This window comes from Seriola aureovittata, chromosome 10 (assembly GCF_021018895.1).
Source record: "Seriola aureovittata isolate HTS-2021-v1 ecotype China chromosome 10, ASM2101889v1, whole genome shotgun sequence".
NCBI classification, from domain to species: Eukaryota; Metazoa; Chordata; class Actinopteri; order Carangiformes; family Carangidae; genus Seriola; species Seriola aureovittata.
The window spans coordinates 11,532,260-11,553,746 of NC_079373.1; the positions used below are offsets into that span (position 1 = coordinate 11,532,260).

At 38.9% G+C, this 21,487-nt stretch overlaps 4 protein-coding genes across 6 annotated transcripts; 3 read left to right on the plus strand and 1 right to left on the minus strand.

Annotated features, from left to right (window-relative positions):
- The first annotated feature begins 599 nt into the window (after positions 1–599).
- tmem258 (transmembrane protein 258) lies at positions 600–3,578 on the plus strand. The gene is made up of 4 exons (XM_056386192.1): positions 600–712; positions 1,264–1,373; positions 3,192–3,320; positions 3,420–3,578. Exons 1-3 carry the CDS (start codon positions 710–712, stop codon positions 3,316–3,318), a joined length of 240 nt encoding a protein of 79 aa, XP_056242167.1. The 5' UTR covers positions 600–709; the 3' UTR covers positions 3,319–3,320; positions 3,420–3,578.
- A 321-nt stretch (positions 3,579–3,899) lies between these two features.
- tmem138 (transmembrane protein 138) lies at positions 3,900–7,577 on the minus strand. The gene is made up of 5 exons (XM_056386191.1): positions 7,443–7,577; positions 6,283–6,840; positions 5,086–5,257; positions 4,801–4,876; positions 3,900–4,709 (listed from the first exon to the last, which is right to left on the minus strand). Exons 2-5 carry the CDS (start codon positions 6,408–6,410, stop codon positions 4,597–4,599), a joined length of 489 nt encoding a protein of 162 aa, XP_056242166.1. The 5' UTR covers positions 6,411–6,840; positions 7,443–7,577; the 3' UTR covers positions 3,900–4,596.
- A 174-nt stretch (positions 7,578–7,751) lies between these two features.
- On the plus strand, positions 7,752–16,473 carry cracr2b (calcium release activated channel regulator 2B). 2 transcript variants are annotated; one of them, XM_056386655.1, is made up of 18 exons: positions 7,752–7,787; positions 9,610–9,860; positions 9,938–10,049; positions 10,184–10,331; positions 11,045–11,191; positions 11,316–11,406; positions 11,498–11,593; positions 11,680–11,867; positions 12,869–12,940; positions 13,164–13,218; positions 14,076–14,155; positions 14,257–14,377; positions 14,605–14,734; positions 14,830–14,911; positions 15,019–15,133; positions 15,355–15,462; positions 15,584–15,660; positions 16,200–16,473. In XM_056386655.1, exons 2-18 carry the CDS (start codon positions 9,612–9,614, stop codon positions 16,282–16,284), a joined length of 1,956 nt encoding a protein of 651 aa, XP_056242630.1. In that variant the 5' UTR covers positions 7,752–7,787; positions 9,610–9,611; the 3' UTR covers positions 16,285–16,473. The 2 variants fall into 2 exon arrangements, with proteins under 2 accessions (XP_056242630.1, XP_056242632.1); XM_056386657.1 differs by having other exon boundaries at positions 15,587–15,660.
- Positions 16,474–16,667: 194 nt separating this feature from the next.
- On the plus strand, positions 16,668–21,486 carry cd151 (CD151 molecule). 2 transcript variants are annotated; one of them, XM_056386661.1, is made up of 9 exons: positions 16,668–16,807; positions 17,793–17,877; positions 18,605–18,796; positions 19,486–19,560; positions 19,853–19,873; positions 20,242–20,346; positions 20,512–20,667; positions 20,751–20,837; positions 20,987–21,486. In XM_056386661.1, the coding sequence occupies exons 2-9, from the start codon at positions 17,794–17,796 to the stop codon at positions 21,044–21,046; spliced, it is 780 nt and encodes a 259-aa protein (XP_056242636.1). In that variant the 5' UTR covers positions 16,668–16,807; position 17,793; the 3' UTR covers positions 21,047–21,486. The 2 variants fall into 2 exon arrangements, with proteins under 2 accessions (XP_056242636.1, XP_056242637.1); XM_056386662.1 differs by lacking the exon at positions 19,853–19,873.
- Position 21,487: the final 1 nt, after the last annotated feature.

The following is a 21,487-nucleotide window of genomic DNA, read 5'->3' on the forward strand; positions in this document are numbered from 1 at the left end:
AAACAGTAAGCTTTAACAAGCAAGTGATTATGGCCTGGCATGTGGAGATTTTAGACATACGTAGTGTAAAGTCTATGAGTTAGAACATTTCCAGTCCAGAATAAAGAGTCCAGTGGTAGAATTTAACATTTCTCTACTGTGAGGACTAGCTGTGTTCTCCATGTAATTATTCTGATAATTAACTAAGATAAGATAACTAAGATAACTAATAACAAAACAAGACATTCCAAGGTGTCACTATGGGCTCTGGATAAGTATTAATTGTGAATTGTGAGTTTCCCCACTATTTACAAGATCAATCAAAAAATTTAAAAAATAATCATTAGTTGCCTCTTTACATAAAATGAATAAAAATTAGCTCCACCTTGACCAGCTGCTTACACATGAATGCATCATGCATTGAGTAAGCTACTTCTACTTGACTACTTTAAGTACATTTCCCCAGATATACTTACATACTTTTAATAAGTAATATATTTTGATGCATGACTTTTATTTGCAATATTTTTAAATGCGAGTTCTTCTGATCTGACTACTTCTTCCACCAGTGGAGATTTCCACGCAGCCTGAGCCTGACAAACAAAACTGAGGGTAGCAATGGCCAACATAGTGACGTAAAGCATACGTCAGCACGACACCAGGAAGGAATAGACAGTACGTGGCCTTATCATCTTGGACCATAGAAGCAGGAGCTCCGCTTCATTACAAAATGGTAAAATAAATCAAGTTTATATGGTTTATATGAATTCAGCTCTAATATATCATTATGGTTTATGGATCCACGTTATTCTCTATTTCATGTGTAAGACGTTGCGCTCTGTGTGAAAGCGTTGTGTGTAGCTGCAGATATGCAGGCTAGCATAGGATCGTTAGCTTGTCTTTCACCGATTCAGCTGCTCGATTAAAACTAAACCAGACAATAAACTAGAACTGTGCCCACAGAGCACAGACCTCCGCCAAGGCAAATGTTCAACAGCATACACCAGACTTCAGAGAATGAAATTCAAATTCACAATAAATTATTTGGTTGTGCACCAGAATATAATGGGTTCATCTCTGGCCCGTGCCCTATCTCTCAACCAAGTTTGGTGCAAATCAGTACTTTTGGCGTTATCCTGTTGTCAATAAACAGACGGGTGAAAACATAACCTCCTTGACGGAGGTAAGTTTCTGCACCACTAATCGGTTTTGAAGGAGGTTCGTTGAGGTGGTGTAGCCTCTCTAACCCACCTGTGTGTGCTCCCTCTCTCTCTGTCTCTGCAGGAACTCGAGGCCATGACCAGATACACCAGCCCGGTGAACCCGGCTGTGTTCCCCCATCTTACCGTGGTCCTGCTGGCCATCGGCATGTTCTTCACCGCCTGGTTCTTCGTGTATCCTTTCACTGCTTGTTCTACACCACGCTGTATGTGGTTAACATGAAATTAGGGGTCATACCACAGACCATTAGGCTGCTGTAGAATAAAATACTTTAAGACCTTGCAAGATTAATTGAAAGATCATATTAGTTAGTCTAACTCTCAACAAGTAAAGGCACTGATACTTTAGCTTTATTATTCTCATTATCAATTAATATGGCGATTATCTTTTAGATTGCTTGCTCAATCACTTTGTCTATAAATATCAGAAAAGTCTGATTACAATGATATAAAACAGAAGAAAGCAGCTAATCCTCTTTGTGGAAGCTGAAATCTGAGAATGTTTGGCAGTTTAAAAAAACATATTACTGAAATGATTAACTATCCAAATAGCTGCCAATTAATTTTAAATGATTATTCACCTAATTGTTGCAGGTCTGCTTTACATAATACCATAGGATTTTAGATCAGTTTCCTCATACCTTCCAGACACCTACTGGTTTCCACTCATTTGAGTCGATGTGAACTTCAAAAGATAATTGCAGTTTATTACAACTTGGTACTTACTTTCACATGTCAGGCCATCACTTTAATTGATAATTGTATGAGCCGTACCATGACTGCACCTTTTTACTTTTTAGTACTCAAGTTTGAATATTTGATAATAAGAATTTAGGATAATTGGAATTCATTTTAGGTTAATAGATTTATAATTTACTTTAGTACTCTGCAGGTATGAATTGCGTAAAGATTCATGAGTAAAGAATAATTTCATCAGTCAGTCAGTCAGTCAGTCAGTCAGTCAGTCAATGAGTGGCACCGCTGTGGGGTCACACAGTTTCTTACCATGTCCTGTGGAGCCTTGGTTGTCATCCTGCAAAGCTGTAAATCATGGGACCCTAACAAATGTGGTGTGTTACTGTGTTACCAACAATGGAACTTTCAGACCTCTGGACGCAGGTAAACCTGCCTCTACAATAACAGTAACATTGTGCTCACCAACTTAATGGCTAAAATTGGGAACATTGTGACACTTCTAAAAAGAAGCATGATGGCACAAGAAACACAAGCAGACATTTTAAACAAACCTCAGGTTAGCCAAACTTAGCCGGAAAGAGAAAACAAAGGTGTATGATTAAATTGTTACCTAAGCTATCGGGTGTGAATATCCAAACATCACAGTTTGCAGAATGACTTCCTGCTTCTACTTGACCTATGGAACTTGTCAGAACAGTGTCCACACAGGTTTCCTGTGCAATAAGGGATAGTTACAGATATTTTCAATTCAATCCCTTTTGGTCGTATCTCCAAAAGAGTGGGGGATAATTTTGGCTGAACTGGAGAAATATTAACCTCATGCAGAGAGCGTTCTTATTTACCGCTAAAAAAGCATTTAGAAAAGTCCATGTCTGTATGAGATTTGAGATGATATTAGATCAAGATACAACTTTTACACCAGAAATTAAAATCCATGATTGGAACCAGGATGAAATCCAAGTCTATTTTTAGATGCTGTTAAAGGTTTGTTTATTTTGGTTGTGTTAGTAAACTGGTGTAAAAAAGGCCTAATTTTGAATTTGTTAATGAACAAAATTCTTTCTTTTTTTTTTTGTCTACATTTTCAGTGTGCCCTTTTCAATAGTGATTCACGAAAATGTAATGAAAGAATACAGGATGACAGAGCAGACAGTATAGTATAATACACCAACACTACGTACAATTGCAAAATAAGCTACACTCACAAACGAAGCAGGAGGCATTAGACCTTGAGTAGAGCACATAAATTTGCTGGTGGTTAGACTTTTTTATGAGCTTGCCTTAACTTTTCATCAGCTATGAGGTGACTTCAACAAAATACACCAGGGATGTCTACAAAGAGCTGTTGATCTCCCTCGTGGCTTCACTTTTCATGGGCTTCGGTGTGCTGTTCTTACTACTCTGGGTTGGCATCTATGTATAAAGGTACATTTAAAATTATGTTACAGTCTAATGGTTTTTATTTTGAATCACTGAAACAGTTTTGTAGTTGTTAACTGCGTTCTCTCTCTCGTTTTGCTGCAGTTTCGGGTGACTGACTTATAATAATAATGACACATTCCAGTGGAACGAAGGACATCACACACAACACAAAATGGATTTTGGATTTAATTGGACTGCACTGACATTGTGGGATCTTATGGACTCTGGTTTTGTTTTCACAAGTAAAGGGGATTTGTACAACTTTTGGTGTCTTTCTTTTCTTTACCATGATTGCTGCAATGATAAATAGTTATCATTATCTCATTGATTTTATTGGTTATGTAAAATGTTGATTAACAGTTTTATTGAGACCAGACCCAAAGTGTACTGCAACTTAACCTGTTGGGTGCTTTAGGACAGAAGATTTATTTTGTCGCGCTATAGACTATTTATGGTGCGTTTCACTAGTGGCGCCTAAAACCTCAATCCCTGATTAATCTTCGTGTTAAAAATAGAGCAGCCTGTTTCACCTTGTCTCCAGGATAATACTGGCTACCCCCGAGATGAAGGATTACACCGGGATTACAGAAGGATTATTTAATAAAAACAGCAGTAAACACGATTCAAAGATCCTCACTCAAAGACAGGAGGAAATGAAAATTGGCTTATTAAAATATGAATCATGTAAACAGCACATACTAATCTTATATAAGGCAAAATAGGGAATAACCTTTCCAACAAAGCAATTTTACTACATGTAGTTCTACCAATTATTATACATAAAAATAGATAAAAGCAAACTAATGCCATGGAAGGCAATACCTGAACAGAGCTCCTCTAAACATCTGACATTCTTTCAATGTGTTGCGTTCTGTCTACAACTCAAATTGAATTACAAAGGCCACATAGATTAACAGACTCAATCCAGATTAAAACAATAACACAAGCCATGGTTGGTTTACCTGCCACTGTAGTGTAAACCATTTAACTGGCTGTTCGCTTGGCTATGAAGAGCCAGTAAACACAAACTGTGGTTGAGACTTTGCTTCATCCTCTTTATCTGATAGTGAGTTCCGTCAGTGTTCAACATCAGCCCATTGCTTTGTTTTGTGTGTGTAATAGTGTCAGGCTTTCCAAGTGTCAATTATGAAAAAAATCTTAGAAAATAGTTCAAAGTTCAGAATAGCTCATGATGATCAATGTTGCAATGTTGTCAGGGAACCGGGGGGGGGGCTTTCTTGGCAGATCTTTTTAATTCTCTTTCAGAATTGTCCTTTCTTCACTGACGAGCTCTGGCAAAGGCATCACGCAGCCACAGAGAGTCCTCATACAGCCTCGGGTCTCCCATATACTCGGCTGTGCGCTTATATAAGTAGTAATATAACACTGCCGCTGTTAACAGAAAGAACAGTTACTCAATGACGACACAGAAAATGGATTAGTCGTGATGTAAAATGTACCACTGCATTAATCCACCAATTACCTGTTCTCTGGAAAACAAAAAGAGCTTGAAGACCATCTGTCCAAACAAAGCGGTTTGAATCAAGCCACCTAAGGTTCTAAAAAAAACAAGAAATTCTCATCAGGTACAGGTTATATGAATTAACATTGTGCACTCACTCACTAAGAAAGTACAGATTTATACATGGAAAGTATCATTTTCATCAATATTTCACTTAGAAACAATAACATGTTCGGCTTAAGTTAGTTTTAGCACAGAGTTGATATGCAGCTGTCAGTGATGGTGTGATGGTGTGATGGAGCGTACCAGCACCCAGCAGTGGAAGCAGATGCTGAGTGTCAGGTAAAGAGCAGAGAATATCAGCAGAGTCCTGAATCTCTCCAGCAACAGAGACACTAGGCCAACCTGGAACACGTAGGTGTTGAACATCATCAGCAGGATGATGATCACGTTGAATAAGATGGAAATGTCCTGGATTCTGTAAACACACATTATACTGGTTTATTTTTCATATTGGTCTCTGATGGAGTGAGCAGTATGGGCCTTCAATTAAGTTATCCATACAGAAAAATGTCCACAAAGTGTCAACAAAATACACATGACCATGTAGAGTGTTTTTTCAATAAAGGTGATAGAGTAAGATATTAATATAGACCCTGTATGAATATTGATTACTCAGAAATGAAGGAGTGCTGGTTATTACAAGGCTTCATTCACTAACTGGGCCATTTAGTAATGATTAAAAGTCCAATGTCTTTGAAGCCAAAACTCTTTGCTAAATCTAAAAGGACATGACTTGTTCTCTCAAATAGAGGGACATTTGCCTGTGATAGATTTAATTGTTGCCAACCAAGTAATGAATGAAGACTAACCACTGAATAAGACTCTGTAACAAAGAGGTGTTGCCTCTGTATTTTCCAGGTATACACACTGGAAATTGTGATGGGATATAAACGGTTGGTGATCATATCCGATATCCTCGTAAGCATCTGAATAATGTAAATCTCTCTCTAGATTAGTTCATTAATCTGCTGATTTAAGAGAACAGCGTGTCCATAATATAGATTGAATGAATTGAGTAATCAATATATAATCACCAATAAGAGCTATTTCCAGCCTTAAACATTTAGTTTCAACCCAAAACTAAATATGTCTAAGGTTAGAAGCTAACAACCATCATTTCGTTACGGATTAATTAGATTGGTAATCAATCAATTTATTTTATGAATTATCAAGAATGGTAAAAAAAAAAAAAAGAATGTTCCAGTTGATAATGATATGACATATGAAACATATAATAATATGACTTGAAGAAAAGAAAGCAAATCTGCATGTCTGAAGATGCAGACAGTGTTTGGTATTTTTACCTGATAATGACATGAATAACTTGTTGTTTTTTTTTTTTTTAAATCAATCAACTGGAATCAATCCACTTCCAGTTGATGGACTAATGACTGATTGATAAATTAACTGATCTCTTCAGTATGTAGTTTAGTGACTTACATGAAAAGCACTAGCTGGATGACAGGCGCTCCCCTCAGAAGTTCACTGAAGGAGTTGACAAAGAGGTCGTAGGCCAACAGTGTTAGCTGGATCAGCAGCACCAGCGAGTAGTTACCAGTCTGAAGCATCTTCGGGAGCCTGATCCTGCGAACCACCAAGCTTCACAGTCTGTTCTCCTATTTTCCTCTGGCCGTTTCTCTTTACAGATACCCTGCACAGGTACTTGATGGTGAAAAGCTTTGTCAGTAATCACCCCTACATACTAAAGTGCTAAAAACACTGCAGAGGTCTAGAAGCAGGCAGACACCACTGAATTAAAGCTTGTTCATTCACATAGTCCGAAAGTGGTGGATTTTTCCATAAATGCTCTTTTGCTTTATGTATTATTTATTCCAGATCGTTCCTCTGCAAAGATGCAGTTTGTCGTCCTCAGGGAAGAAGAATCTCTGTGATGACTGCAGGCAGTCCAAGATATCAGATGAAACGCGTTTGACCTTTTCAAATGCTGCATGTTGACATCTTTGCCGTGGAAAGTCTCCTCATTTGCTGCATTATTACCTGCAAAGAAGAATAGAAAGGCTGTGAAACAACAGAGACCTTGGTTGTATTGTTTGATAGAAAAACACATTGTTTCTGTACCTCTATTCCGTACTCAGGGAAGCAACGCTATGTTTTATCTGAGGCTAGCTTTCTCCCGTGCGGTATGAAGGATCGATGTAACTGGTCAGCTTTCTCACACAGCTAAATTAGCGGTAAACGTAACTATGTAAGGTCAAGATGCTCATACTGTTACACAGGCAGGCGTGGAAAGGTCAAGGCTGGGATTACAGATTATTTTCACCTCCGCGGACACCACCAACCCTTGTTTTGTTGTTGTAGTAGTATTACGCTTCCTTTCTTTCTTTTTACACATCTAATCTCCCTATGACGGTAGGCTATCGTTATTTAGCCCTGGCAGAGGATAATCTTGGAGACGGATAATAGAGTTACTACTGACTTATTTCCACAACACACTCTGTTGGCATTTGGCACACCTCAGGCTTTAACTTCGTGGAACTCACTTCAGACACGTTTTCTACGTTAACCACAACAACATTGTTTGACTTCTTACAGTTACGTAAGCAAGCTAAACTAATACCAGTTAACCGATATTTACTTACCAAAAAACGTGTGAAGAGCAAAAATAAGTCATCTTGGGGCAAGAATAACCAGTAAATTGTTCATATTCCCACTTTTATAAGCAAAGAATGCTACCCACTGGGAGAGCGGTAACCATGGTCCATGGCGGTAACGTATGTATTTCCGCAAATCCATGGTAACGCTACCTCTTACCGTAATAACCCATTTATAGGTTCTCAAGAAAAGTGTGTCTGCAAGTCGCGGCTGCAGGCTGCACTAAACATTACGGTACAGATCCTCACTGCCACCCAGCGGTTGAAATCAGTATTTGTCTGAGTGACTGAGGCGACCAAAGGTAGTAGATACCTGCGTCCAATACACGGTCGGTGAGTAGCCAAACTTTCTACAACTTCGCTGCACTGACATGAAATACAGTTGTGAGGTCATTTAAAACCACTAAGACGAATATGTTCATGTTCACCTGGTAGATTAACAACCGACTGACAGCAGTTTTTGCGGCTCTTTTTTCCTTTAATAATAAATGTACATTCCGTTGGTTTTGGTTTCCTCAGTTTAGCCGCATTGCACCAGGACTGCTCGTGTGTTAGCCATTTCAGTCATTATGGGGAACCGAGCTGCGTTTTAATGAAACTTTTGGTACAGTCTCAAACGCTAATCAGCATTTCACAACCAGGCTGTCTGTTTAATCTTGCAGTTTTATTATTGAACGCTGTCGCAGTGTTTTAAAGCAACATATGTTGTTGAGTGTGGCACCATGTTGACATTTATCACAGAAAGTTTGACTGACAGTTTTGTAGCTTACAACATGTTGTAAACTCTTTAATAACTTGGTGCCACTTTCCCAGAATGTGACAGCAGCTCCACCTTGCACCACACACCGACCTTGCTAAACAGTGTCAGAGGTGTGTTTAAGTTTATTTGACCTTTGGCGTGGCTGCTGGCTAACTGGGAGTCTGGTTTGACATCCTTAAAACATAATGTTTACATGAGCTTTTTATCTAGAAACCCCGCATATCTTTATGTCATAAGCTAGTTTTAAGGCTTTATAGATCATCTGCAAGTGCATTACTTGCCATTATCAGTAGCTATATACTTTTTAGGTTTTATGCCTTCATAGATAGCAGGACTAGATAGATAATTTCATTTATTAGTTGGGCACATTTCAGTTCAGTTTGCACTCTAGCCTGATGAGCCCCAGAGATATATTTCTTCTGCCTCAATTTTGAAACATTTCTTATTCTATTTAAACAAAACTACTTGTGATTTATGCTGCTATGATCTTTCGCTGTGATAGAAATGCCATCTAACCTGAAGCCTGATTGTGTGTGACGCTGTCATAAATCACTGTTTTGTGAATGTCATTGAGGTACTGTGGCCTATTTTCCCCATAGTTCTTGAGAGTGAAATTTGTTTGTAATTGTGGTAATTCTGACAATGCAAATATTTGATTTGCATCTCTTCTCTCGTAGCCATCCACCCTCCTCTTCAAGTACACAGTAACCCTTCTCACATGACACCATCCTGTTTTTTACCCTCGACACATCCTGGTGCACCGTCACAGATACTTCTGGCAGCATAGCATTTATATAAGTTTTCCTATTCTAGATAAACAGCGAGGACAAGGGGCTGTGCTGTCTGAATCCAAGCGTTTTTGTCATAACCTCTCCTGGGAATATTCATTTTTCAGTTACGTTTTTGATAGAAATGTGTCAAATAATTTCCATCATGATGGATCCCTCAAACAATAATAAAATTTCATTGAGTGTAGACATGTCTAGCAGCTGTAGACGATGTGCACACACATAGTCTAATGACTGTGCACATTAAAGTTTGTTCTTCACCTCATGTTTGACAAGGGAGGACCTGTAGGACCAGCTTGGAGCACTAAGAGAGAAGATCCAAAACGTCATTAAATTCAGTCCAGTTTATCAGGAAAATGAGAGTAAATGTCTCTAATTATTTACAGTGATAAATAATTTGAATGCTGCTGAAATACAGACACTTTTAAAGACACTTCTCATTAGGGCTGTAACTTGCAATTATTTTCATTATCGATTCATTTGCTGGTTACTTTTTTTTTGCATAATTGGCTTTTTTGCACAGTTGCTGATTATTTTGCTGTTGATTGACTAATTTATAGACACATACACCACCTCCCCCACCCATATCCATGCTCCTCTTGTACAGTAATGTCTATGTGGCTGAATGATGGCGAAGTGTTGGTGGGTCAAGGCAGCGGTGAGGCCGTCCCAGTGAGCCCCAGACCACGGGTCCTGTCTGCTGGGAGCCCCAGGTCGGGCCGCGGACGTAGCCCGCTGGCTTCCCCCAAAGAGGCAGTGCCAGGAAGCCCGCAGGCAGAAACCATGGGCAAGGCCAAGCAGCTGTTCGTGTTGTGTGACAAAGAGGGGAAAGGGTTCATCACAAAGCGGGACATGCAGGTGAGCATCTAGTGTGGCAGAGTAACAACTTTTAGGCTGATTGTTAAGACCTGAACTTTGCACCTTCTTCTGGTCAGAGGCTACAAGGGGAGTTGCCACTGTCCCCCGAACAGCTGGAGACAGTGTTTGAAAGTCTGGACCGAGAGAGCAATGGATTTCTTACTCCCATTGAGTTCAACACAGGACTTGGTGAGTGAAGTGTTTTGAGGAATTTGAGACCACAATTCACTGTGGCATTTATGGGAAAAGCTAATATTCATTCAAAAACTTTTCTCATACAGTTTAAACAAATTCTTCTGTGGCTTTTTTTGTCTGTGGTGCAGGTGAGTTGATGGGACTGGAGGACATGACTGAGCTGATCCAAGACAAAGCAGAGGAGGATGAAGACCAGGTGGACTGGTCCCAGGACTCCGCTGCAGTCAGATTTGTAAATATACTGATGGAGTTGGGAGGCGACAAACTTTTCAAAGAGTAAGATCAATTTTTTTTCATTAAGGCCTTTGAGACTGTTGATCATCGTATTAGATTCTAGACAGTCAAAAACAGAAAGCAGCACCTGTATCTTTAAATATTAGCACAAAGGTGGCCATACCTTTCTAAAAACCTCACACTGATTTATATCCTTGTAATCATATTTTACCCATTTAGCACACACAAAGTATTAATTTGTGTTAGTGGGTCATGTTGGTGTTGAATGAATGAATAATAATAATAATTAATTAATTAATTAATAAACAATATATGATGTATTTTAGAGCCACAACAATTGGTCAATTAATCTATTACTTGATCAACAGAAAATATATTGGCAACTAATTTGATAATCAATGAATCAATTAAATGCCAAATTTCTCTGGTTCCAGCTTTTCAAATGTGAAGGTTTTCTGGTTTTCTGTCCTGACCTTGGTGATCATGATGGGCATTTTTTTTCTTACCATTTTCTGATATGTTATAGACTAAACAATTTAATCATTAAATAAATCAATAATGAAAATAATTGTTTGCTGCTGCCATAATATATTTTCTTGCTACTGTCAAAAAGACAAAACTGGAAGTGTTTTGGGAAAATCTCCTCAGTTTCCATTCACAACAGTCTATTTTTTATGTAACATAAGTGATTGATGTGCCGTTAAGGTTAGATGTCCTCAGTCTTTTAACTGTTGTGTTGTGTTGATGTGTGTCAGTCAGCAGGAGCTCTGTTCTCTGTGGTGTGAACTCCAGAGAGACAGACCAGAGATGCTGAGTGTCCTGGAGGGCGTCCTGAGCCACGCTGTGTCCCATTTACAGGACTCCATCCGAGAGAGAGACAGTCTGGAACAAGCTTTACGCAGGTCCCAACTTCCTCCCGCTTTCCTCTGCACAGTGAACACAATATATTGTACATAAACTCTGACAAATGTAACTGTGAGTGTTCTGATTGTGAGTTTTTTTTGGTTTGTTTTTTTCCTATTTTAGACGGGAGACCGAACACGATCAGATTATTCGGTCCATATATGAAGACATGGAAAATCAACTCAGAGAGGAGAAACAGAAACACCAGGCTCAGGTACACACGTGTGCTCTTTAGTCCAACATTTGTGCCATTTAACAAGAGTGATCATCATAATAGCAATTAATTAATTTATTGTGAAATCAAGGACAGTATTAGACAGAAGCAAAGAGGGCAGCGACTCGAGGAGGAGCTGAAGACGCGAGAGCAAGAGCTGGAGAGTACACTGACCAAACAGAAAGAGGTAGGCATTCAAATGGCACTAATGTTATGTCTGAAGAGTGCAATAGTGTAATGAGTGAATCAACAGGACCTGTCTTTGTTCCTAAGCTGGAGACCAGAATCCGGCAGCTGAGCTGTGAGCAGGCAAACATCAAGGAGCAGAACCAGCAGCTGCGGAGCCTCAACATCCAGCTACAGGAGCAGGTGGAGAGCAGCAGGGAGCAGCTGCAGGCCGCGCTCGGTCAGCTCAGCCTGCTGCAGCTCAACGCTGCCCAGGAGCAAGTGGCCAAGCAGAGGTGAGTGGCTAACAGCACAGAGAGCTGCCTGAAAGTCCCAAGTATAAGATCAGAGATTCAATTACGAAAACACTGTCTCACTTTGTAGTATGGCTGACATTATTTGTTAACTAATTACAATGATCGTAATCGCTTTATTTCAATAGTACTTCTTAAAAAATAGAGCAAATATGCTTGAATGCTTTGTAATAAAAACAAAAAATACACATGGGTGTCAGATGAGTTTCCTTTGTAGTTCCAGTGAAACTCGCTACAGGCCGTGAAAGTTTTTTTATTAACTTATTTATTTCTAATCAAGACCAGCAAAAAGTCACCAAAGCGAATGTGTGATTAAATAAAAGCATACATAAGTGTTTCATGTCAAACAAGTTTAAAAATACCCAAAAGTATAGAGAATGAAATTACTGTAAACAATTCCCTGGACTTCGGTTGAGCATAAAATGACTCCCATGTCCCTGGCAGATGATCTGATAATATGCAAGAATAACAGGGGTTTATTAAAGGACACAGCTGGCATAATTCTTTTATTTTTCAAGAAACACTATAAATAGATCAAACTAACAATGTGTTTTTCTGTGTCTCAATACTTTCCACCCTCTTGGTGGCACTCAGCTCAGCTTTAAATGTTTAAAAACAGCTCACCAACATTAAACTTCATTTATCTAAAAGGTTGTTAAGTAATAACCTAATACAGCTGGGCACTGTCATTTTTAGCAAACATATTCTGTGTCATGGACAGGGGAATATTTATGGCAGCAGGATGGTGTATCAAATAAACTACAGTGTACATGTTCATTGTAAATAAGGAACATGTCTTCCAGAGCAACAGTGTGGCTCACTGATGTGTTGTTAATAGTTTTTGGAACAGAGCACTAAGATACTGTATATCAAGCTTTGGTAACATTTAGTAGGATCACTTCTTTGTTGGTTTTAGCCTTATTTATGGGGATTGTTTACAATAACAAAAATATAGAAATAATCTTTTGTTTGTTTCACTATAGAAATGTGATGAAGGTGTCAAAGAACATTCAGAAAGAGAAGGATAGCCTCTTCAGACAACTGGAGCTGTTGAGGTAAATCTAAACTGCTGCTGTTTTATCTTTGAGTCAAGTTCTTTTGTAGTGACGATGGAAGAAATGTACTAACAAGAATTTGTAGGTAAGACTACCTGAAAAGTCCTTAATGTAATTCCAGTGTGTGTACTTCATGTCTCTCTTTCATTCAACCATTCACTGCTCCAAACATGCATCAGTCAATGTGAGAACGGCTCTAAATGATTTTCTCCTCTTGTGTCAGGGATATGAACAAAACACTGCGAGATGAGAAAGATGCCCGACAGTCTCAGAGGAGGGTTAGTCACAAAAGCTCTGTCCTTCCTGCTCTGCCATTAACTCGTTACCTCAGTGAAGACCTTTGCACCCCGTGGACGCAGCAGATTTATCCACCCTAAGCTAAGTCCATCCTCTGGACAATGATTATTTATATGGGCAGCTGTTATTGTTTGGTTATTGGCTGAACTTGTGTTAATGTCACTCACACCATTAAGGAGTTTTGCATGTCAGCAATGTTGTTGGTTTTTTCTCTTGTAGTTGTGGTTGGTGAAGTGTTGAAAAGACATTAATCCTGTCCTGTGTCAAGGACACGGTGAAGCAAAGAGTGTTATATATATGTTCATGAATGATATTGTACATAGCACTATTTATGCAAGTGAACTAAAGTGGGTCAGTATTTACCAAACTAATGAAGCCCTTTAATTTATCACAATTCTCACATTCTTAGCAGGTTCCCTTTTATCCCCTCCACATTCCTTCATAAAATTAATATGGTAGTTTTGCCAAAGCTGTTAATTACAGATATTTTTGGATTTGAGCTTCCATGAGTCTTTTTGTGTTAAAGTTTCTGAACGAAGAATCTGACAAAGGACACAAAACATTCACCTGTTGATTATTTCCTATATTTTTTTCTTGTCATATAATTTATGATAAAATAAGTGTATTGTTGATAAATGATTATGATGTTAAAGTACTTTGTAGCAGAATAAATGTCACTACTGAACAGAATCCCTGTGAAACAGTTGGTTTTACTACAGAGAAAACAGTGTTAATGAATACTCCTTGGATATCTACCATAGCACATCTGTTTATTCAAGTCGAAATCTTAATGCTACTCGTTTCTTCTGCCTTACTTTCCACAAAAAAACCTTTGTAGAATCCAAATGTCACAAAGACTTTGCAGAAGAGAGGGTCAGTCATAGGTAACTACTTACTGCAAGACAAGCCACTGAAAAGGTTTGTATGACTAACTGTATCTGATATTACATTTATCATCTTTGCAGTGAATGACCTTGCCCTAGGAAGCCACTAATTTTGTGTATTCATTGATTCTGAAGACAGCTGAGCTCATCTGATGAGTGGGAGCAGGACAAAGACAAAGTGGTGACAAATACAGCCAAGAGAATCCAACCGTCACGTAGAGTCAGGTGTGAAAATGTTGAACAGGCTCAAACTCAGGTAGGGAAATTATTAAATCTAAAAATATACACAATTTATCCTTAAACTATCAGTTTAACAGTACAGTAGCAGCAAAAGAAGTAATGATGAATATAAAAAGGCTTTTGGAGACTAGAGCACAGATTTTCATGTATCTCTGGCAAAAATGTGCTCCCTCTTAATGGAATAAAAAAAATACATATTCAATCAATCAAATTGTTAAGTTTGGCCTTTTAACTAAATTTTAGAGAAAAATTGTCAGTCCTCCTCATCGAGTGTTCAAGGTGGTTTTCTTGGGGAACTCGGGTGTGGGTAAGAGCTCCTTCATCCGGCACTACTGCACAGGACGCTTCTACAGTAACATGAGTGCAACTGTTGGTAAGATTTCAATGTATCATTCTTTTCTCAGTGATTAACTTGCTCCTCTATATGTAGAAGTAAGATATGAAACCAGGGCCCTCCGTTGTTTTTAGGTCTAGATTTCCACATGAAGACTTTAACTCTGGGCTCCACCACAGTCACCTTGCAGCTTTGGGACACTGCAGGACAGGAGAGGTCAGATGTGACAGCTGTAGAATCATATTACCACCTAATAACTCTTTTTTTTTTTTCTTTTTGTGTGTTAATATTTACTTATTCCTTTTTACTGACTCTTTTTCCAGGTTTCGCAGCATCACTGAGCAGTACTACCGGAAGGCTGACGGTATCCTCGCCATGTATGATGTAATGCAACCCCCCTCCTTCACAGCAGTGAGAGGATGGATGGTCTCTGTGAAGGTGAGCAGGTGGTGATGAACAGTTTACCCAAATTTGAATACACATGTATTTTATTTACAGTGCAGTACAATAGGAATCTCAGTAGACACATATTTATTTTTGTACTATTTTTGTTCAGTATTTGGGGTGTTTTTGTCAGATGCTAATGTGGATGATGCAACATCACATTTTAAGAACTAACACATTAATATTTGTGTACTGTGACCTGTTGTATGTCGCAGAAGAAGATGTGTGACGGTGCAGTGTTAATGCTGCTGGGGAACAAGCTGGACCTGGCTGACAGATGGAGCAGAAAAGTGACGACAGACAACGGGCAGAGGCTGGCAGAGGTGAGGTGCCTTTGAATATTCAAACAACTTTCTTCAGTGATTTTTCTCATAATGTTTCTGCTAAGGAAGAAAAATACTTTTTGAGCTAATGAAATAAAATGTTGTTCTCTGGTTTACACAGCAGCACCAGGCTTTGTTTTACGAGTGCAGCGCCAAGACCGGATATAACATGGAGGAGCTGATGACTGACCTGGCTGGGTATGACATCATATTTTTTTCCTGCACATTTTGTTATTACACTTAGTCAGTCACTGTATATGTAATTGTAGCCAGTACTCAGTTGCCAGTTTATAATGTATACCCAGCTAAACTAATGCAGCCTAACACAACAGTCCCACAATAAATCCTACCCTCATGACAGTTTGAATGAATTCAGTTTTATCAGTCCTCATTGAAACTGTTACAGAGAGGTGTTGATTCAACTTCATCGATATTTTCAAGGCTTCAGTTTGCAGTTTTTGCAGTTTTTGAAAAATGCCCATCATAATTTACCAGAGTGGAGGAGATGCCGTCAAACAACATTCATGTAGCTGGAACCAACATGTGTTTGCTTGCTGAGTTACTCATATTTAGTCCATAATACCATACCATGATCACTGTAAATGGGTTGTACCTAATAGTTCCTGTCGTATTATTTTGGTCACAAAGAAGCAGGGTCAGTGCTGTGAATACTCATTTCTATTTTCAAACATTGTGCTTTCTGCTGCACAGTGATTTTATACTTCTCTTAATTTTAGGATGTTGGTTGCTCAGCATGATCGACAGTACGTAGATGCACTTTTACTGAGCGAGGACACGTCAAAAAGAGGCTGCTGTACATAAACAGAAGAGGAGTGGCTCCTGAAAAGACTCTGCTAAAAATCCTAAAGTGTCCACACCTTGGTTCAGTGGCGTTGAATTTCCCTCCAGTGCCATTTTTATGTGAATAAGTTTTACTGAACATTATCTGTAAGATTTGCACATGTTGTTATGTGTTTTTAGAATCCATCTAATAAAGGATGTTTTTGATGACTCCTCTGCTGTTAATGTCTTTTGAAACATTTTTGAACAGTCTTTTATAAGCTAAACTTTTGGTTTCAGTGCTGACCAAGCTCATACACATGAGAAACCAGCTGGGGGCAGACATGTACTCTATATAACTCCTGAAGTGAGAGCTGCCTGTTGTGCCAAAAGAGGACAGACCCTCAGACGCTTGGGTAGGAGGCTCGGCTCTGGGTGTCAACTGAGCGTACACTGTTGCAGTTAACCTTCAAAGACAGCAGCACATTGACACTGGGGTTAGTGGGAGCTTGGAAGACGTTACCCCGATAATCTACATCCTTCAGGGCCCACCACAGACTATCAGGTAGGAGTACTCTGGTCTCAGCGGAAAGGCAGAGACATTTTTCCATGACACAATGAGTTAAAAATAACTCTGAATATGACCATGAGATTTGAGATTTTCTTTTGCCAGTTGATCATGTTCACACTCGGAGTATTTTGTCTTGCGGCTAAAAAAAATCATACTCTAATAAGTTTCTTTTTAACGTGCTTGTTATTTTATAGCTATTGTCTCTTTACCCATTTTTTTGTTTGTTTATTTCTTTATAAGAGAGAGGCCTACTAATACCTAGAATCTAAAGTCACCATCTCTCATGGTGCTCCCAGTCGCAGCTTTTCTTAAAATAGAAGCAGAAGAAAGTTCGGTTCAGGGTGGGGTACAAACCGACTTTGACTAATTCATTAAGTAAATAGTTAAATGTCAACAGTATATGACTGGAGTGTCAGAAGATCAGGATAAGTTACAGGGATGGGGGGACATATATATCTGTCTGCTGGATGACATGTGACACATGTTAAGCATGTTTTCTCCACAACATATTTGATTTCATCAGTGAGCTCTTTACATTGCTCTGTTCTACCAACTTTTTGCAAGTTTGAAATGCAACACCATTTTATTTTTGGTGTACTGTTAAATGTCATCCATTGTTAATGCATATAAAACCTTGAAAAAGACAACATGTTGTCAGAAAAGCTCATATGTATTGTAGTTATGTTTGAGCTCCACCCAGTAAATCACCTTTTCACACCAAAGGTGGAACTAAAGCAGAGTAAAAGAGGAAACTCCATGTGTTTCCGCAACTGACGAGTCTCCATCAGATACAGCGCTAATAGGCTTAAGTTTGCTGTCATGCAAGTATAGGAACAGAGTTGTGTGATAGTAATCTCAAGTATTGCATGAAAGCAAGTCCTCTCTGTTGGGAAAACACCAAGTTTTTCATTTGGTGATGTTTTCTGTGTTTGTGCATCACCTCACAATGTGCCAACATGTCAGCTTTTTTTTATTTCAGAATGGAAACACAAGGTGAAAAAACTCACACCTGTGGGACAATTTGTCTGAAATATCTACTTTTTCTCTTCAATATTCTTTTCTGGGTAAGTTAACAAGGAAGTATTAAGATTTTCAAACAATGTATGACAACAAATCTTCCATTAAAGGCTCTATTTGACACTGATTATTATTGATACCATTAGATGTAATAATTAACATGGAGCATTCGTTTCATGCTTAGCTTCAGGCACCACAGATATTAGTGAAAACTTTCACTTTATGACACTGAAGCACTCGCAGTTACAAAAACTTATCATTACATATATTCAGTAAAGATATGTATATTATACAATATTATGATCTTTAGTTCACTTAAACTACAGATTTTTGCCGATTCATTTAGTGTTTACATTTTTTCAGTTACAACAGTTAATGTGGAAGCAAGAAAAAAATGCTCCATACAGTCTGTACTTCAGAGACAATCCAACAGTTTATTTACATCAGAACCTTTACTTTCTTAACTCTTAACTTTCATTTCCTCAAGGCTTTAAAGATAGATTGTATCAGTTCTTGTATATCTAATTTCTCATAGTGCATTTCCACCAAATATCCACTCAGATATGAAACTGTGATATATGTGCATCAGATTCAGAAACAAAAACAAAAACAAATTTAACTGCACGTCCCTCAAGGCTCCACAGTGAAAGAATAAGGCGTTGCCTTCTTTGCATCACATTTTAGGAGCTAATTTATAACCGCTGAAAATGATGTGGCACAGTCTTGACAGGAGGGTCTGGTTCGAATTGAGCTGATAACAGAACCTTCTTTCAGGTGGCTGGAGGAGCCGTGCTGGCAGTGGGAGTGTGGACTCTGGTGGAAAAGAGCGACTACATCAGTTTACTGAACTCCAGCTTTTACTCAGCCTCAGCTTACATCCTGATAGCTGCTGGGGCCATCGTGATAGTGACCGGGATAATCGGATGCTGTGCCACTCTGAAGGAGATGAAGAGTCTTTTGATCATGGTAAGGTGCATCAGTCACAAAAAACACGGCCCTGCAGCAGAAAAATGTTTTATAAAAACCATGGTTCTTTACTTTCACTCCGCTCCACCGCAGCGTTAAACCTCATTTAATTATGTGGAATCAGAAACCAATGAGAGACACTTTAAGTTCCTGTTTATATACACACAGCCTAGTCTGGGTCTATGTGTATTGAAAGTTAATCCTTGGTGACCTTCTGTCTCGTCTGCCTGCATTCAGTGCAGCCCATTATGTCAGACGGGCATTGCTGTCAGAAATAACAGACAAAGTCATGCAGAGTGTGTCTTTAAGAGTGTAGATTTAGAGCGCAGCTCATGCCAGAGGAATGAGGGGCATCACAAGCAGCTGCTTGGACTGAAGAGGCTGTGAGAGGGACAGACAGACGCAGTGAGAGCATTTAATACTGCAGCAACACTGCACAAGCTCTGTCACATTGTGTCTATTTCCATATTTGCCACGACCTTTGTAATGAATAACTTCCTTTCCCACAGTTAAACCAGTTATTCTCTAGAGCACAACTTTTTTTTTGTTTTTTTTTGAGTCATGCACAGATAGTTTCAATGCTGATATCATATTTAAAGTCACATTTATTGTCATATTTCAGCACAGAAATGTACTAAAACACCATCTGAGGATTATTTACAGCTTTTTTTCATGTCTCTTTTCAACAGTATTTGGTCTTGTTGCTCTGTATTTTCCTGCTGGAAATCATTGCTGGTGTGCTGGCCTACATAACCTATCAAGAGGTGAAGTGTTTGTTTATTTCGAAATTTACAGCAATTGCAAGTTGTTTACATTTTCTGTCTTTCTTTTCTTGTATTTCATGTGATTTTTTTTGTTGTCATTCCACTGACTTCAAACACCTTTCTTTCGCTCCATCATGTCTTTTTTTTTTCTTTTACCGCCCATGAAATGCTCCAGTTGCTGCCCTCTCTGTTGTGAAATCTTCTCTGCATGCCTCTCTGTGCATGTTCTTCATTTGTCATGTTTTTCTATCCTTTTCACACCTCTCTTTCTTCCCCCTTTCTCTGGCTCCAGTGTTTCCCTCTCTGCTACCAGGTAATCTGCTGCCACCTGTCTCCATTTCATATCAACCTGTTTCTGGAACAGGTTGATATATGATGGTTCATTTTCACTCTTTGCACTTTGTCAGTCCAGAAACAAAAACTATTTATATTTGCAAATCAATTTAAAGAATGCCTGTGAAACATGGAGTGGGGGGGGGTCAGAGGATCTGAGCTCATATATTTTGGGTTATATGTGGGCAGCGCACAGGTACAGTGGAATGTTACAGGGGAAGAAAGAAACTTGACGAGGGGCTATTTTTATTGACTGTGACATATATATGTATACTTACATATATATACTGTATATGTATTTCTTTTTTTTTCCTGATCAATCACTGAAGTGCTTTTCCTGTCTCGCAGCTGGATGACGAGCTCAGACAGAATCTGAAGGTGACCATGCAGCAGAAATACCAGCAGCCAGGGGAGGAGAGCGTCACGCAGGCTGTGGACAAGCTTCAGCAGGAGGTGTGGAAGTAATACTGCATGTTTCAATCACAGCATCAGCGCTTCCATGACTGAGAAAAAATCAGTGATCAGAGTTTGAAATGACAGCCCCTTTAGCCTGCACGTGTTCATATGTCTCATCCTTTCGTCTTTCTTCTGTTTGTCCCTTTACTGACTTCCTTTCAGTTTAAGTGTTGTGGCAGTAACAACTTCTCAGACTGGACAAACAGCACGTGGATCCAAGCTGCAGACTATAAGCGGCTGGTTCCTGATAGCTGCTGTAAAACTCCCAGTGAACTCTGCGGCGACAGGGACCATCCCTCCAACATCTACAAGGTGGAGGTGGGTGGAGCTGTTCATTTGGCTCTGGCTAAATGTTGTATTATAGCAAAATTGTAATTTCTTTCCATTCCTCATGCTCTCAGGGAGGCTGCATCATGAAATTAGAGGAATTCATCCTGAGTCAGTTGTATATTCTTGGTGCAGTGGGTACTGGGATTGCATTTTTCCAGGTAAAACCCTAACCACTTTGCAAAAATACTGGTCAATATGAGCATCTCTTTTAATGTTGTGCAAATTACCGGCAGCTGAATAGTAAACAAACGTTGCTTCTGTGTGCAGTGTGGAACTAACAAGTTCCCTGTGTCTGTTTTTCTTTCAGCTTGTGGGGATGATGTTTACTTGCTGCCTTTATCAAAATTTGAAAGAAGATCCTTACTGATGTCTGATCAAATATGACAAAATGTGTCACATCATAAATTGTAAAATGTTTGATTAGAAATTTGAATGCCCCAAATTATGCACACAGTCCTGGATGCTGTGGAGTTGTCACTAAAAAATGATGACATTTTCAGAATAGAAGCACTCCACACTGTAATGCTGCTGGACAGCACTGTTCTTTTTCTGCTAATTCAAATGCATTTTAACGCTAACAATGTGTGGATGAACGTGTTACTAAAGTTTTATTTTCATTTCATTTTATTTTCATTTTTAAGTATTTAATGCTGCAAACAGTGTTGGCCTTATTGTTTATCCATTCTGTTTGTTTGAATGTATTTCACACAGTGTTTACTAAAGTTATAATTTAAAAATTAACATAGAAATCATTGTTTGTTTGTTTGTTTGTTTGTTTGTATGAAAATAAAAAATACTTGCAGCTCAT